Source organism: Scyliorhinus torazame, chromosome 5 (assembly GCF_047496885.1).
Source record: "Scyliorhinus torazame isolate Kashiwa2021f chromosome 5, sScyTor2.1, whole genome shotgun sequence".
Lineage (NCBI taxonomy): Eukaryota > Metazoa > Chordata > Chondrichthyes > Carcharhiniformes > Scyliorhinidae > Scyliorhinus > Scyliorhinus torazame.
The window spans coordinates 309,759,296-309,777,402 of NC_092711.1; the positions used below are offsets into that span (position 1 = coordinate 309,759,296).

General features: G+C 42.1%; 1 protein-coding gene across 1 annotated transcript; it reads right to left on the reverse strand.

Annotated features, from left to right (window-relative positions):
• Positions 1-2,443: 2,443 nt before the first annotated feature.
• fam199x (family with sequence similarity 199, X-linked) lies at positions 2,444-17,440 on the reverse strand. The gene is made up of 6 exons (XM_072505904.1): positions 17,246-17,440; positions 15,055-15,283; positions 13,927-14,079; positions 7,841-8,002; positions 5,918-6,154; positions 2,444-5,115 (listed from the first exon to the last, which is right to left on the reverse strand). Exons 1-6 carry the CDS (start codon positions 17,410-17,412, stop codon positions 4,945-4,947), a joined length of 1,119 nt encoding a protein of 372 aa, XP_072362005.1. The 5' UTR covers positions 17,413-17,440; the 3' UTR covers positions 2,444-4,944.
• Positions 17,441-18,107: the final 667 nt, after the last annotated feature.

Genomic DNA, 18,107 nt, shown 5'->3' on the forward strand with positions numbered 1-18,107 from the left:
TATTTTGCGGTGTCTTTTGATTCAGGCGGCATCATTTTAGGTGTCTGGAAGTGCAGATGGCGGGATTGGGCATGTCTTCCGAAGCTCTATTTCATGAGCTTGGTAGAGAGGGTGAAGGAGGACCTTTGCGGTGGGAGTCGCCCTGGTCATTGGTACAGGCAGTAAAGACGAACATTCTACTGCGTTTTTTGTTTCTGTTTCAGTATCTGCTGGTCTGTTTACCAGTCATTTTTTAAGGGGGTGCATAGGTTGGTCTCATCATTTGTGTGGGCAGGGAAGATGGCGAGGTTAAGGAAAGCGTTACTCAAAGGAGGCGGCAGTCGGGGGGGAAATGTCCTTGTGAACTTGCTGTACTATTACTGGGCAGCAAATGCAGAGGTGCGAGGCTGCAGGAGGGAGATGGAGGCCTTATTGGTGCACGGGTCAGGGTTGTGGGCGCTGGCAAGGGGGCCACTACCGGCTACCCCAGGGAAGTATTCGCAGAGTCCTGTGATGGTCGCCACACTGAAGATTTTGGAGGCAATTAATAAGGGAATCAGGGGCGAAGGCAGGAGAATGGGGATGAGAAAATATCAGCCATGATTGAATGGCGGAGCAGACTCGATGGGCCGAGTGGCCTAATTCTGCTCCTATGTCTTCTGATCTAATTCAGGCAGCACTTTTAAGTTGAGGACAGGTTAGAGGGTGATGCCGATAAGAGGGAACCATTGGTTTGAGCCAGGGAGGATGGAATTAAGGTTCCAGGGCTGGGAGGAGGGGTAAAGATGAAGGATTTGTTTTTGGAAGGGCGGTTACCAAACTTGGAGGAATTGGGAGTAAAGTTTGGGCTCCAGCACGAGGGGGGTTTCAGATACATGCAGGTGCGGAGCTTCGCGAGAAAGGTCTTCCTGAGCTTTCCAGTGGCACCGTCCTCTTCATTGCTGGAGTAGGTGCCGTCAGTGATGGGACTGGATGGTGGGGTCGTTTCGATCATGGAGGAGGGTAAGGTGTCCATGGGATGGATTAAGGCCAAGTGGAAGGAGGAGCTGGGGATGGCATTGGAGGAGGGATTATGGTGCGAGGTGCTGTGGAAGGTAAATGCGTCAACCTCAGGCAGAAGGCTGGGGTTGATTCAATTAAAAGTGGTGCACAGGGTGCACTTAACAAAGGCAGGGATGCGTCGCTGTTTGAGGGGGTGGAGGATAGCTGCGACCAGTGCAGGGGGGCACCAGCTAATCACGTACACATGTTCTGGTCCTGCCTGAAGTTGGAGAAATTCTGGGGGTCGTTCTTTAGCACCATGTCAGAGGTCCAAGATTTGGAGCATGGTCCCCTGGAGACTATATTTGGGGTGTCAGACCTGCCTAAGTTGCAGACGGGGGGCTGTCTTAGCCTTCACCTCTTGATTGTTCGCAGGCATATCCTGTTAAGGTGGAGGTCAGCTCTCTTCCTCCTTCTCTTCCTCCTTCTCCTCCTCCTTCTCCTCCTCCTCTCCTCCCCCCCCCCCCCCCCCCCCCCCCCCACCACACGTGGCTGGAGGTTCTAATGAAGTTCAGAGAGGGGCAGATGAAGGTTGAGATGGGATGGGGTTGGTTTATCTTGCACGTTGGGGATCTGGTTGCCAGCAAGGGGTTGGGTGGGGATGTGTGTTGGGTTTATGTTTCTTCTTTGTAAAAATGTTAAAATATTGAATTTGAATAAAAATATTCAAAAAAATAACCACTGGACCATTGATGTGGAAAGCTAATTCTTATCAGATAGAAGTAAAAGCAGGAAATACCGTGCTAACTATTGATAATGTGTCAGGAGCTGAACATTTTTTGGATTTATGTTTCAAGTTAGAAATGAAGTGGGACTACTTTTGAAGATGAGCGCACACCAACTATTTGCATTGATATAGCACCTTTAACATAGCAAAGCATTTGAAGTCCCTTCACAAGAGCATTATCAAAGGTGGACTGGAAGCCAGAGAGATATCAGGACAAGAGGGCAAAGGTTTGTTCAAAAGAAGTAGGTTTTCAGGAGCACCTGAAAGGAAAGGAGAGAGAAAGAGGTAAAGACACATGGTGTGTGGGGTGGAATTCCAGAGTTTCGAGCAAAGGCAGCTCAAAGCATGGACTCCGATGTGGAATGATTAACGTAGTCAAGATGTCAGAATGGGAGGTGTATAAAGATCAAAGGCTTATAGGTCTGGAGGAGTTACTGCAATAGCTTGAGGCAAGGTCATGAATTCCTATTTGCAAATTCTTACTGCAAAGTTAGCTTTAACAATTAACACTACTTTCAGATTTCAAGGGCGACACCATCATGATTTTGAGAGGCCACTTTATCAATTTCAAGAAAGAAAAAAAGCAATAAATTGCTGAAGGCTTTTCTCGTCTTTGTTTCTTGACTCTATGAATCTTTAAATGTCACACCGAAATGACTGGAAGTTCCTCAAATAAATGTTACATGACAACCTTCATTGACATGTAAATTATTTTAATATACTCCAATAGAAAACAGTAACCTGCAGAATTCATAAAAGATTCTGCGCTGGAAAAAATAAATCAAAAACTTGCATTCCTTTTGCGATTTCTTTTAAAACTATGATCACTGTACAATTTTGAACAGGCATAAGCAGCAGATACAGCAAAACGGAATGATCCATCCTTAAACAGTGCTACAGAAATCAGTCATTGCCACTACTTTCAGCCACGGTTTTCGCATACTCAATAGGGCCACAAAAATCACGTTAAAATATCAAGAGGCAATTTTATGTACAGCCCTGCAAGATGGAAGGTCCATGCCAATCTATTTTATACCACAAGACATGACTTTTACAATAGTGATTCTGCAGCATTCAAGTAGTAACGGTTTGGCTTTGAAAAACACAATTCAAATATGTTAGAATATGCACCATTCCTGTTACTGCAATTTCACTTAAGTAACTCTCACATTTAATTGTTGCGCTGTGGGCTGGGAGTAAAATATTCACATCCAATGCTGAAAACACCAGGCTCATGAATGTATCAGGCAGGTTTGCCACCCAGAGTTCACACCTGCCTACATCGGCATCCACGCACTCAAAACTCCAAATAACTTGCACAGCAAACTATATTTTCAAATTGCCAGCTTGACTATCTCTCTCTCACACACACACACGTTCAGAAGAACTGCCTGGGAAAAAATGTGTGAAATTAGTCAAGTTTTAAACCCAAGCAGAAAAATAACTTTGTCATAAGGAGAAATGAATTCCACATACGCCCAGCTACTTTTGAGAAATTGCAGGAGTCAAATCCATCTGCAAAACAAAAGTCTTGTTTTTTTTCTCCCCTCATCTATATTTTCACCAGATTGGCAAGTCATTTTGTTTAGTACAACAAGCATCAGTTATTTGAACCAAATAATTACAAGGCTGCAAAGATTCTAACAACAATATAGTCAGGAGAAAAGGCCACAAACTTTTGCTCTTTGGAGCACAGCAATAATCTTTTTAAACTGAAATCTGACGCAATCTATTAATGCTTCTGCATATATTTTTCTTCACAAAGATATGCAAGAACAATCTTTGATTCGCTTGTGCTTAATATTGGATATTACGCACCTATTTTGACATGCTTTTCCTTCACGTTGTAAGAACACAACCTACTTTAGTCCTTCCATGTATAGCATTGCATGAAATATAACTATCTACCTTAAAATTTACAGCAAATATCGTACACAGAGGATGTTGGGTCTTTTGTTTCCCCCTTTTCTCTGCAGCCTACACAGTATCAGTGAGAAAGGAAGGGAAATCTAGGATCCAGGGAGCATAGGTGAGTCAGAGAGCAGGAGTAGGGTGGAAAGTAGGGGATTATTCACCGCAGAAAAATCAAAGGGTTTCTTATTTTGTCTTTTCTTTCAAATAAGTGTTCACCGTCTCTTGGAATATAGACCCATCACATTTGGTGTCCACTTTCAGCTCGCCTGGTGATATTTTGTGGTGATGCACTGGAGTTACGATTTCCAATTGTCCAGAATGTCTCAATAACACCGGGAAACAGGTTGGGGTGGGGGAGGCTTGACAACAGTGAATACTACAAGCTCTGAAGCAGCTGTCAGATGGTTAGGAAAGCCTGGGTCTTCAATGGAGCCACTTCAGATTTTTGCAATTGCCATTATCACGAACAGTATGCAAGAGGGAAATAAGACTCCAAATGCCCTGTATCTATAAGAAGCACGACTTTGTAAACAAAATTCTGTTCCAACTATTATTTTTCCCCTACAAGAAAGAGGGGCGCCCCAATAACAAACATTTTTACCAGATTTTCCTTCTGCTTTAAGCCTGCTCTAATTAAAGTAATTGAACTTTTACGGAATTTGTTTATCCCTCACCTTTGCATACACTTGATTCCACATGTGCAATTTGGATAAATAATGGCCAGAACACAAGGCATTGTCCCTATAAGAATGGTAAAAGCTGACAGAGTTAATCATGCAATTTGGTATTGGCTGATAAGTATTCCACCGTGTGGCGACAATTGGTGAACATTGCCAAATTATCCATATTTCAAAGATTTTTTGCATAATAACTTGTGCAAGGAGGATCAAAACATGAAATATCTTAATACCAATATGTATATTCCACAGGCAATATTTCAAATACCAGTGGTGCACAAAAATGAAATGTATTTCTGGTAAAATAGTGCACTTCGCATTAGTGTTATTAGGAATATGTCTGGCATATCGTTGCCGCCAAGTCATTCAGTTAACTCATCGACAGTATTTAAAAGTTTTCTATACAAATCAAGTGTTTCAGCAGCTTCAATAAAATTACCAAGATTTCCGAAAAACAAAAATTACGGTACACAATGTTAACGTTGCAAATGGAAATCCCATCCCCTTTTTAGTGTTTATCTCCAGGCTTCAGCTCCAGTTTTCAAACAGTTAGTGTTATTACACGTTATCTTTTAAATTCAAGACACATGGATCTTTCACATTTGGTCACATCAAGATATCCACATCCCCTTCGTGGTCTTCCTCTGCCACCTTCACAGAGAGCACTTCCTCATTCAGAAATAAGCCACTCAGTCTCTCTTTCCTTGCTTGCCGCTGTTCTTTCAGCTGTCGCTTCCGCATGGCTTTCTGCTGCAGCTTACGCTGCTTGGATCGTTTCTGTCAAACAATTGGGACGGGGTTGAGTTGAGAAAGGATGGGAAGAAAAGATATGAGCTGTCACACCATCACTCGTCAGTTTTATATATTTTCTAAGCTGCCATTGACGTCAGCCAAAGGGCGCGCGATGGACTGAATTTATTAGTGCAAGGATGAGAAATTGTAAGCATCTTTTGATTTTCCATTAATTTAAGGCAATAAAAAGCATCTGATTGATCAAATTTGCTGATCCCCTTCACACTGCCAGTAAAAAATGGATAATCCAATGAGACAGAGACTGTTCAGACAACATGTGGCTTTAACCCACTTCTTTCAAGTTGCACCACACAGCGAATCAGACAGCAGACCCCCCCCCCCCCAACATATTCTTCTCCTGAAAGAAATTGATAACGGATTTGCTTTTTCCATCCAAAAGGAGACCAGGAGGTGCTACTGCTACCTAGGAGAGCAAGTGCTTTGTCGTGACACCGGCATATGTGCTCGCATTTGGTGTCAAAGGAAGCAGATGCTGATTCAGATTTACGCAGCAAATTTCAATTTATCCTCATTGCGTTATTTGTCCAAACAGAAATAACCTGTGGAAATGCAGTGTGTTTTTCTGACATGCTCACGGTCAACCTTTTAGCTCCAGACAAGCGTTAAATAATTCAGCCAGAATCTGCATATTTTTGTACATCAGCCTGGTATCGAAATACAAACTGTACATGCCATACAGTACCCAGTGAAAATCGGAAGCACACACGGCTCATGGGCAACATCTAAACTTGTAAATATGATTGCTTCCAATGAAGGAACACCTTACCTTTGAGTCTCTTATCCTCTCAGCTGCACTTGTGGACAGGTTACTGTCGCTGTGTGCCCGGCTCATGTTGGCACTCGAAGCAGATGCAGAGTTACAGCCGCTGGATCCACTACTGCTGGCTGAGCTTACCATGCTGCCACTGCTGCTACTGGCGCCACAGCCTGTGTAACTACCTCGCCTCCAGCTTTCGCGTACAGAGCGTTGGCGGGCTCCATGCTCTTTGATGTAATTTCTTACCTAAATGGGATACAACGTGTTAACTGGAGCAGGTCCCAACACTCTCCGCCATGGCCATGCAGGGAATATACATTTCCTTTAACAATTCTGCAAAGTCAATAGCTTCGCTTTACAAGTAGGGTTTCCTGCTTTGTTAACCCAGCAAGGAAAAAAAAATGAACTAAATGGCACTCTTTTCCCCCAATTTTGCATGTTAAAATAATAAAGGTGGCATTTTAAACATCAATGTCATACTTGTAGATGGATTGCTTTCCAAATTTTACTGGCCAACATTGCCTGTAACACACTCCGCCATTCCCACAAGCCCTGTCCCTTTCACCCCCTTCGAAGAATGCCCACCAGAGGGAATACCTGGTTTATTCTCCCAAATTTAAGACAGGATTCCAAATCACGAGCTGACATAGGCAGAGTGCCACCTTCACCCAAATAAACCCTCGAGGGAAGAGAACAAAAACTGCTTGAATCCTTAAACATTAGCCTTAGTGCACCCACAACCATAGCAACAACCCAATGTACCAATGCATTCCCCGGAAAGCACAATACAAGCAAAACGTACAAAGGTACCTGACTCATATACTGCAAACTGTAATTTGAGAACAGATAGCTTCATTCTAAGACAGGAGTATACAATTCATGCCTTCGAACACCACATCCAATTTACTTCCATGTGCATTTGTTGCTGAATTATGGTTTAAAGGGAATTTTTAAATGTTATATTGTCAACGCAGCATCTAATATTGTAGAATAACTCCATTCTGACATACAACTGCCTTGGGGTACCAGGCAAGCAAGACAGATCTTGATCTGTTTTTCCTTTAGCAATTCCTATGTGCCTGTGCAACAATGGCTGCTGTAACTCAGCTACGGTGTGACGCTAGGTGACCAATGACATTGTTCTGTGCAGCATCTTATTGAGACTCCGATCACTAACAGTGCCTTTTCCTGTTTCAGATGAAAGTTGCTGCAGTGAGATTAGTTTACTCTCGGAATACACAAGACTAACCACGAATTGTCAAATGCCCCTTCAAAACTTAATGCCAAAGTTGGATTATTGCAACTGCACGATCACCGATGTTGCTGTTTTTTAAAAAACTAGGTTTAAGATAATTGGATGTGATTGCATTGTGAAATAGAATCATAAAATCCCTACAGTGCAGAAGAACGCCATTTGGCCCATCACATCTGTGCCAACCCTCTGAAAGAGCACCCCAACTCGGGCCAGACCCCCCTCCCCTATCCCCATAACCCTACCTAGGGGCAATTTATCATGGCCAATCCACCTAACCTGCACATCTTTGGACCGTGGGAGGAAACCCATGCAGACACGGGAAGAACATGCAAACTCCACACAGTCACCCAAGGTGAGAATCGAACCCCGGCTTCTGGCACTGAGGCAGCAGTACTAACCAGTGTGCCACCATGACGCCCCAAATGTACAATTTGCATTCACTTGCTAAACAGAGTTTAATTCACAACAGCGGACGCAAGTGGAAAATCTACGAGCACCTGAAACTTTTATGGAATTGACGCAACTGCTGTAGAAAATGAGCGACACAAATATCAAATACAAGTTGCCATCTTTATACATACGTAACTGTATCAATACAATCATATTATTTGTGACATACAGATGTACATTTATTAAGGCTTTCATTACATACAATTAAATTTGGACTTTGGATTTACCTGCTTTAGCTTTTCATCTGTCAGACAGTTTAGCTCAATTATAAATTCACTGTCTGTTGGTGAAATCTGAGCATTCGGATCAATAATTTTAATAATGTCCAGCTGCTCCCGCAGACCCATTTCTGTGCTGACTTTACGACTCAGATATTCGATATATTCAACCTGAAACAAGTAGAAGCGATAAGCCAGTAAACGTTTAGTCATCTACAATTAACAAAAATTGTTCAATATATATTCTATTTACATTCAGTTATGCAGTGACAAATTTCATTTTTATGATCTACTTTCCTTTCTTTGTGTTTATCAAGCTTGTGAACTTGAAATCAGTTCGGGGAACTGGCTAATAGATAAATACAACATTGATTAGTTTTATGACCAATATCCCTGATAATAAAAATAAGGACTTCATCCATGACTTGGTAGTCGCTACATATCCCCCAATCTTTGTTTAGCTAGATATTTGGTGTAACATTTTAACTAGTTAAAAGCTATAGAGACATGCTAGAGAATGTTGCACTGATCATTAGAATGGAAAAATAAACTTATTTTGTAGGCAGGATAGTACTTTGCAAGTAGGAAATTGTAGAAATTTGAGCTGGAGATCCAGCAATCAGTAAGTAAACTCCGCCACATAAACCCATAACACAATACATTTCAACAAGAAGTGAAATTTAAAAAGGAGATAGATAATACTGTTACCAGTTCAATATGCAAGCATGCATAGCTTCTTCTATTATATTGTTCAGGCTAAGGGTAGTTGGCAGGAGAAAAGAGAAGGAAAATCGAATGATTGGGATATGAAGGCCTCAGAACTGGTCTCCGAATGATACTTGCTTTTTAATCTTAGGACTCATTTACACAAGACAAGTGAACAGGAGATGCCTCCTGGGTTCTTGTATAAAGAAATCATTTCTAGAGTTTTTTGTGATCTCAGGACTTCCCAAAGTGCTTACTGCCAATGAAGTACTAGAGGGGGCAGTGCCCTCTCCCCAGGGGCTATACTTACCTGTACACCCCTCAGCGGGGACCGGTTGCCTGGTTCCCGCTTTTGAAAACTTGTGAAACTCGCCGGGAAATCCCAATGCGAGGGGACGTGACGACAGAGGAGCCATATAATTAGAAATTAATCTATTTAGAGGAGGTTCCCGATCTTCTTGGGTGGGAGCCTCGTTACATCAATGGCAGGGACAATCGGGCCACGAGATCTCGCTGGCAAGATTCTCGTTTTTACAAAATTCTTGTGGGATTTTGCGCTTACCTCGCCGTGATGCGTCCGCGAAACCCCGACCAATATGTTTTTTAAGTCATGGGGTTATGATGCTGGCCAACACTGGGAGAAATTGTTTGCTCTGGAAAGTCATGCAACTTAATAGCGGATTTTCTTTCAATTGCAACTAAAGCCCACTTCAATAAAGGGTTTGGACATTAAAAATCTTAAATTTCCTAACACTCTAGGAAACCATACAATGAATTTAATAAAAATGACAATATTTGCGCAAGAACCATATTGTGAATTGTGTTAATGCGATTTGAGACAGCAATCAGTATTTTTCACCATTCAAACACTGAACGACAAGAAACTGTTTCAGGCTGCATCTGAATCTGTTATTAAAGCTTCAGTGCTACAATTTGTACAACAAGTTATCTTTCTTGCCATGGCCACTGTTATTTCCCCGTGAGCAACAAGCATTACAAATACAATTTAGTTGCAGACTTGTTGGGATAGTCATTCTACATACACAATTTAAAAACATGGAACTGAAATCTTCAAGACATAATTGTAGGAACTAATCGTTTTGTAATTATAAAACCTGAGGTAGTGCAGTTAGAAATATATGAGTCTACGAAAGAATCCAGCTGGTCCAAATGCTTCAACAATCATAGATAACTGGATTCAAATTACTGGATAATTTGAGTTTTTGTTTGCTATTGTACCTTTCAATGGCTGGATAATTCTACTTTCAATACAAAATTCATTTTGAATAAAGCACGGCGGCACAGTGGTTAACACCACGGTCTCTGTGCCAGGGACTCAGGTTCAATAACGACCTTGGGTCACTGTCTGTGTGGAGTTGCCACTTTCTCCACGTGTCTGCATGGGTTTCCTCCGGGTGCTCCGGTTTCCTCCCACAGTCCAAAAATGTGCAGGTTAGGTGGATTGGCCATGCTATGTTGCTCCTAGGTGGGGTTACGGGAATATGGCGGGAGAGTGGGCCTAGGTAGTGTCCTCTTCCGGAGGGTCAGTGCAGACTCAATGGGCTGAATGGCCTCCTTCTGCACTGTATGAATTCTATGGTTCTATACACAGAACAAATTACACAAAACAACTTTATATTTAAATATATTTAAATCACTACAGCCTGCAGTTTATATTTATTTCCCCCCCATTTTAAAAATGCAGTTTCCCTATTTTGTATATCCTCTGTGCTGGGTAAGGTTAAGTGGAGAATTTCAGTGGTTTTTGTAATGTAAATGGAGTCATCCAAGAATTCAAATGTTGAAAAAATATTAGCTGACAAAAAAAAATTCAAGTGACCCAGTAATTTAAATTAAGTGACCTCAGATTGATGGCAAACTGATGTCAATAAATTACCATTTGCAATAACAACAATAATATGCTACAGGTAGTACAGTGATTATGTGGTTTCTCTTTCGTTTCAGATTCCAGCATCTGCAGTAGTTTGCTTTTATCCAGTGATTATGTTACTGGACTAGTCATCTTCTGGAGACCAGAGTTCAAAACCCACCATGGCAGCTGGGGGAATTCAAATTCAATGAATTAAGTGCATTTGGTGATCATTTTGAGAACGCATTTTGGAAAGTCTAATGCAGGTAGGGAATATACAGCGAATGGTAGAACCCTCAAGAGTATTGACAGTCAGAGAGATCTAGGTGTACAGGTCCACAGGTCACTGAAAGGGGCAACACAGGTGGAGAAGGTAGTCAAGAAGGCATACGGCATGCTTGCCTTCATTGGCCGGGGCATTGAGTATAAGAAATGGCAAGTCATGTTGCAGCTGTATAGCACCTTACTTAGGTCACACTTGGAGTACAGTGTTCAATTCTGGTCGCCACACTACCAGAAGGATGTGGAGGCTTTAGAGAGAGTGCAGAAGAGATTTACCAGGATATTGCCTGGTATGGAGGGCATTAGCTAAACTCGGTTTGAATAAACTCGGTTTGTTCTCACTGGAACGACAGAGGTTGAGGGGTGACCTGACAGAGGTCTACAAAATTATGAGAGGCATAGATAGAGTGGATAGTCAGAGACTTTTTCCCCAGGGTAGAGGGGTCAATTAGTAGGGGACATAGGTTTAATGTGGAAGAGGCAAGGTTTCGAGGAGATGTACGAGGCAAGTTTATTTACACAGAGGGTAGTGGGTGCCTGGAACTCGCTGCCGGAGGAGGTGGTGGAAACAGGGACGATAGTGACATTTAAGGGGCATCTTGACAAATACATGAATAGGATGGGAAGAGGGGGATACGGACCCCGGACGTGTAGAAGATTTTAGTTTAGACGGACAGCATGGTCGGCACAGGCTTGGAGGGCAGAAGGGCCTGTTCCTTGTTCTTTGAAACTTTCAGATTGGCATTAAAAAATATGGTGCACCCAATATCCTTTTTGGAAAGAAACCTGCCGTCCTTGTCTGGCCCATTTGTCCAGACGAGCAGCAGTGTGATTGGCTCTTAAATGCCCTCATAAGTCATTAATTCAGCTGTATTCAAGCCGGCGACTCATCCCCACCTTCTCGATAACAAATGCAGGACTTAAATCAGTAAAACCCACATCCCATGAACTAGTTTTTAAAAATTGAAAACATGCGCCTGCTACGTGACCACTTGATAGTAATGAAGCCAATCCCAGAATAAATGAAGTACAGAAGAAGAAATGGTCCCCCGGAAGACCCAAGATTCCCACATACACTTGGAAGCCAGTTTCGTTAATTGACAGGGTTAATGTCTCATTAACTCCACAACTGCGTAAATCAATTTTAAAAAGTGCAAATACAAAAATGTACAACTGCACAAGTTTTTGGACAGAAATCTTAAATACTCTCATCAAGGAAAACTTGCATGACAGCACTTGTGGCGGTGATGTCAAAAATAAGTGTAAAATTACTAGTCCTGTAACAGAATGACCATACTACATATAGCATATTGTTGCAAATAGTCATTAATTGATACCAGTTTGCCATCAATCAGAGGTCACTGAATTTAAAAAATAAAACGCTACAATAATCTTCTATTGTCATACTTCTGGCCGGCACAGTTGCATAGTGGTTCGCACTGTTGCTTCACAGCGCCAGGGCCCCGGGTTCGATTCCTGGCTTGGGCCACTGTCTGTGCGGAGTCTGCACGGTCTCCGTGTCTGCGTGGGTTTCCTCCGGGTGTTCCAGTTTCCTCCCACAAGTCCAGAAAGATGTGCTTGTTAGGTGATTTGGACATTCTGAATTCTCCCTGTGTACCCAAACTAGCGCCAGAGTGTGGCGACTAGGGGATTTTCACAGTAACTTCATTGCAGTGTTAATGCAAGCCTATTTGTGACACTAATAAAGATTATTCATATATTTTTGAACCAATATTTCTACAAAAGGATGTAAAGTGTTTTAGTCCATTGATGTTGTCATGAATATCTACTTCATGGTTCATGTGTTTAAGTATAATTTTTTAGGTAGAAAATGAGAAAAATGCAATTAGAGCAAGCTTGAAGTCTACTACACCTAACGGCATGGGGCTATGTTGCCGCAAGAGGTTAACAGCTGAAAGGTTAGAGCATAAAACAGCAGGTGGGCTTACTTAGGTAAGAACTGGAGAAGTGATGTCTGCAATCCTTGCATCAAGGGCAGTCCAGAGAGATGTTTTGTTTGGGAGTTAAAGAGTTAAATTGATTTTAAAGCATTCAGCAAACCCTGAAAGGTTGTGAAATCAGATCAAAGATGATATTGTAACTGAGGGATAATAAACCCCAAGGTCGATTTGAGGACATTCCAGAGCAGGCTACACTGTTATGGAGATGGATGCAACTTATGGAGGTTGTCTGGTTTTGTCGTAGCTTTGAACAAGTGCATGCAGTTTGCCGCTGTCAGAGAAGATAGACAAAGCAAATGAGAGTTAGATTGACCTGCACTGTAAGCAGACTAAATACCAACTTCATCATTAGCTGTGCAAATGCGGTGAGGCTTATTCTCAGTTTGAAATGTTCTGAGCGAACAGATTCTGGAAGGCGCATTGGGTGGTAGAAACAATAGTGGGTCTCCAAAGAGTCTTGTGCCAAAGAAAGCAACAAGCAGGTTTGGTTACTGGAAAAATAACCAGAATAAGGGACTAAGGCATTCAGTCAAAAGATGAGAAATAGAAGTTTTACCCCCAAATAGCTGGAGGTACTGAGAATTCTCCAGAGAACTGTGGTACACTTAGGTGTGGTCCCTACAGGCGTAAATAATTTTTAAGATTGTTGTGCCTTACACTAGAATTTTGGGGAGAAGTAGTAAGCCCGAGTTAAAAATAATCTGTCACAAGTAGGCTTACAATAACACTGCAATGAAGTTACTGCGAAAAGCTCCTAGTCGCCACATTCCAGAATCTGTTCGGGTACACGGAGGGAGAATTCAAATGTCCAAATTACCAAACTAGCATGTCTTTGGAGACTTGTGGGAGGAAACCGGAGCACCCGGAGGAAACCCACGCACACAGGGAGAACGTGCAGACTCCGCACAGACAGTGACCCAAGCCAGGAATCGAACCTGGGACCCTGGCGCTGTGAAGCAATGGTGCTACCCACTGTGCTACCGTGCCACCCATACATATGTAGTATAAACCATGTTATTAAGTTAATAGTGCTCGTTTTAAGTCCTTTATAAATGATAAAATGTATTTTTGTTTTAAAAATTGAAATCACATTGCGTTCTACTGGTCAAAACAAGGTGTACAGAAATAGGCCATTCAGCCCATCGTGTCTGCTCCACAATCCCCAACAGGATAGTAATAACGTACGACTGGTTTAACCTAGCATATAACCTAGTACTCCTTGCACGGAACAGTAAACTTCAAAATTGAAATCAACCCCATTGCGGCTCATCAAATACCTGCTCATCATTAGACATTGCACTCCAAGGAAGTTCATCCAAACTTCTGTGCTGTTTGCTTCTTCGCTTTAGGGCAGGGCAAGGCGAACTTGGAATGCTGGGAACTACATCAGACAAGACGTCACTTCCACTTGCAAAATCACTGCCAGGCAGCTTGGAAAGTAAACAGAAAACTTTCAGATCAAATTAATACGAGATAGCTACAAAGCATTAACATATAAACGTGGAGTCAGGACATCATGTTTCCGATGAAGAATGGTGCCAGCATTAAGGGGTAACGCACTTCTTCTGGGAAACAATAGCAAGCTCAACCAATGGCCAAACTATGTTTGGATTACTCATAGCAGATTGCGCACAGGGTCAAAAGAGCAATTTCTGAAGCATTTTGACTTTTTACATCAGCAGAAAGGCGCAAAATCTTTGGGCAATTTAAAAGTACATGCTCGATAAATAATGCCAGTCACGGGACAATGACAGTTTGCCATATCCAGAGTAATAGGCCGTTACTTTGTAAAAGGCAGCATGAATGACAACCCCATACATCCATTTTTTTGGAAGATGCTGATTCCTCACTGGGTTACAATTGTCCAGGTGGCAATGTAGCCCGAGGTCATTACTGCATCATATTCCATGCGTTAATAACCTTGTAAAACCATCTCTACTGACCTCCCCAGAGTGGTGATCATTCTCCGTTTCTGAGCTACTCTCTTAATTACCGATTTACCAACAAATGGAAGCCAATCTTTCACTGTCGACTCCCTCAAAACTTTGAAAAAAAACTTCTAGTAGACTGCCCTTCACCCCTTTTATGAAAAATCAATTTTTCAAGCCTTTCTTCTTAGCTTTAGCTCCTTATTCTTCATAACAGTCTAGTGAAGCTTTCCTTAATCTTTTCAGTCGCTGCAAAATCTTCAGAACCTGTAATGTATTGCTCCTCCTGAAAGGGTGGTTGGTAGAAGTAGATTCAATAGCAGCATTTTATAAAAGCACTAAATATGTATTTGAAAAGGAAATATTTCTGGATAATTCTTTCAAGGAGCACGGGTACAATGAGTCTAAAGGCCACCTTCCATACTGTACAAATGTTTAATTCTACAATTGCAGGCACGAGAACCAGTTTAAGCTTACCTGCCATTCAAACTCACTGTCTGACCAATCCCAGTAGGTACTGATTGATGAAGATACGTCACTATAAACACTGTCTTCTGGAAAGAAGTCAAAGGATGCATTCTGGGTGAATTCCTGATCATCCAGCAAGGAATAGCAGTCCTCTTGATCACCACATGAAACGGATGAAAAGAGTTCCTCACTGCATTCAGAGCTCGCTACACTTGTTCCACAGGAAGTCAAATTCCACCTATGTTTGAACAGAATGTTAAAAAAATTTATTCGGTTATTAATGAAAGGATAGAGTCAGTATCTGTCAATTTCAAAATAAAAACATAAATGAGCTCGCTGCTGGGGTCAATCAGGAACTCTGTTGGCAATTCTTATATTTCCAGAGGATACATAAAAGTGATCATACAGGCCACACACATCCCAGGTAATGTCCACGGGAGCATGGAAACAAAATTGGCAATTCCACTTCGCAGTTACTCAAAAAACCCGCCTCTTCACCCTAGTCATTCAGACAGCAAGGTCGATGAGTCTCCGGCAAAAGGAAATGGCACCAATACACTACACATTGACTTTCCATCAGCTGATCACACTGCATCCCCATTTGCACCAGCCACAAGCTAGTTGGCACAGTAAATAGCACAGATGGGAAGAGAAATCTGTTAAAGTTTATCAATAAATCGAGTGAGGGGCCAAAACTGTGGCAGATGGAGTTCAACTTCAAGCTTGCAAGGAAGACCACTAAATTGCAACCATGATGAATATATGAAAATGGAAGGGGAGGCCTCATGTCAAACTGCACCAGAATATCCCTGGAGAATCTTGCAATCTCAGGCATGGAAAATTAAATTTGGCTTTTGTCAGTCAATAATACACCAAATTATAAATAGACGGATTCATGGAATGTGATTCTCAAAAGACCATTGAAAATCAAGACCAATGAAAATCCTTGAGATAGAAAGGTCATAGTCTAAAGTTGTTGAACTCAGTGTTTCTCCATCTTAATTCCTTTTTTATGTCCCATATAATTTTGTCACAATGCAAAAACACTCCTTCCCCTCCTCCCTGAATCTGGTCATCAATCTCTTGTTCTTAAGTTTGCTACACTTTAGTTCCAATCTCTTCCAGCTACAAAGTCGTTTCTAACAGATTCGCCCCCTCGGTTATAATTTATAATAATCTTTATTGTCACAAGTAGGCTTACATTAACACTGCTATGAAATTACTGTGAAAAGCCTCTAGTCGCCACATTCCGGCGCCTTTTGGGTACACGGAGGGAGAATTCAGAATGTCCAAATTGCCTAACAGCACGTCTTTCGGGACTTGTGGGAGGAAACCGGAGCACCCGGAGGAAACCCACGCAGACACAGGTAGAACGTGCAGACTCCGCATAGACAGTGACCCAAGCCGGGAATCGAACCTGGGGCCCTGATGCAATAGTGCTACCCACTAGTGCTGCCCAATCAAGTTCTGATCAAGAACCAAACGGACTCAAAATGTTAATTTTGTTCTCTCTCCCTAGACGCTGCCAGACCTGCTGAATTTTTCCAACATTCTGTTTGTTTCAGATTCCAGCATCCACAGTATTTTGCTTATTTTAGATAAATTTGAAATCAGCTTTAATTCAATTGTAGGAGACACCAAGGCAAATGAAAATATTTCACAGTGAGTAGGTATTCAAGGGCCAGTATTCCTCTAAGAGTGAGGAAATAAACTTGCAAAAAGGCAATCAGAGAAATAAACTCAACGCATTTAAAAAGATAACAATTCCACCTTATGGAAACATTTTAAATAAAATTAAAAGTTCAGTAAGTCAGCTTTCCCTGTGGCTTTTAAATAGAGATCAGTTGCCTCCTCTGTAGGAGGGAATACATCGCACAAGGGAAGCGACAGTGTATATGAGCATCAAAGCACGGAATATACATTGTGAATGGTCGATGAAGCAATAAAGCCTCTCATGCAGGGGCTGTTTAGCACAGGGCTAAATCGCTGGCTTTGAAAGCAGACCAAGGCAGGCCAGCAGCACGGTTCAATTCCCGTAACAGCCTCCCCGAACAGGCGCCAGAATGTGGTGACTAGGGGCTTTTCACAGTAACTTCATTTGAAGCCTACTTGTGACAATAAGCAATTTTCATTTAATTCATTTCAACATGCTGTGGGAAGGGAATGCCCCCACAGTTGGCTTGATATTTGGTTGACCCACCTGTTGGTATGGAGTCTGCGCAATGGGTCAGTTCTGTGGCATGATGAAAGCTGGCAGCCAAAATCACTAATGTCAAGACTGGCGACATCACTTGTGTGTCCCCTTTGAGGTAACAAGGGGAATGGTTCATCGGGTGCCAGGAACTTGCCATACAAATCATCTGACATTTTTTAAACCTATCAAAAACAAAAAAAACATTGTGTTGGTACTGGAACTGTTGATGTGCAGCCTTAAAACGTTGGTATTAACTCCAATACCATTTGCCACTTTACAGCGAAGGAATGTGGGAATCCCACAACCATGTTTCTGCTCATTTCTTTCCCATTATGATTATTGTGCATATACTACCCATCGACCTGTAATTTTACTGCATTGGAAAAGCGGTCAAGCTTACAGGAACTAAGAGGTGACCTGGTTGTTGACTGGCTGACACCACAATGCAGTATTGAGGGAGTGCTGCACTGTCAGCAATGTCAACTTTCAGACAGAACGTTAGCTGGACATTTAAGTATCGCACAGTACGACTTCAAAGAGGAGACAAGGTCTCATTATCCTGAATGTTGTTCATCCCTCAACCAACATCACTAAAAACAGATCACCCAGTCCTCATCATCAATGCTGGAGGGAAGCTTGCTATATGCAAATTGGTTGCCATAATCCCTACATTACGGCAGTGACTAGGCTGGGAATAAACTGCTCAGAAATTCAGTCTCATTAGTAGGACAAACCCGTTTGCAAAGTAACATTAGGTTTAGAAAAGGCAATATTTCATTTTTCAGGGCTGGTTGCTCTGGAACAGCTCCCAACATTTGCAAAGCCCACAAAAGTGAAGAAATTATAGGGTGAAGCAGCTTCAGCCCAC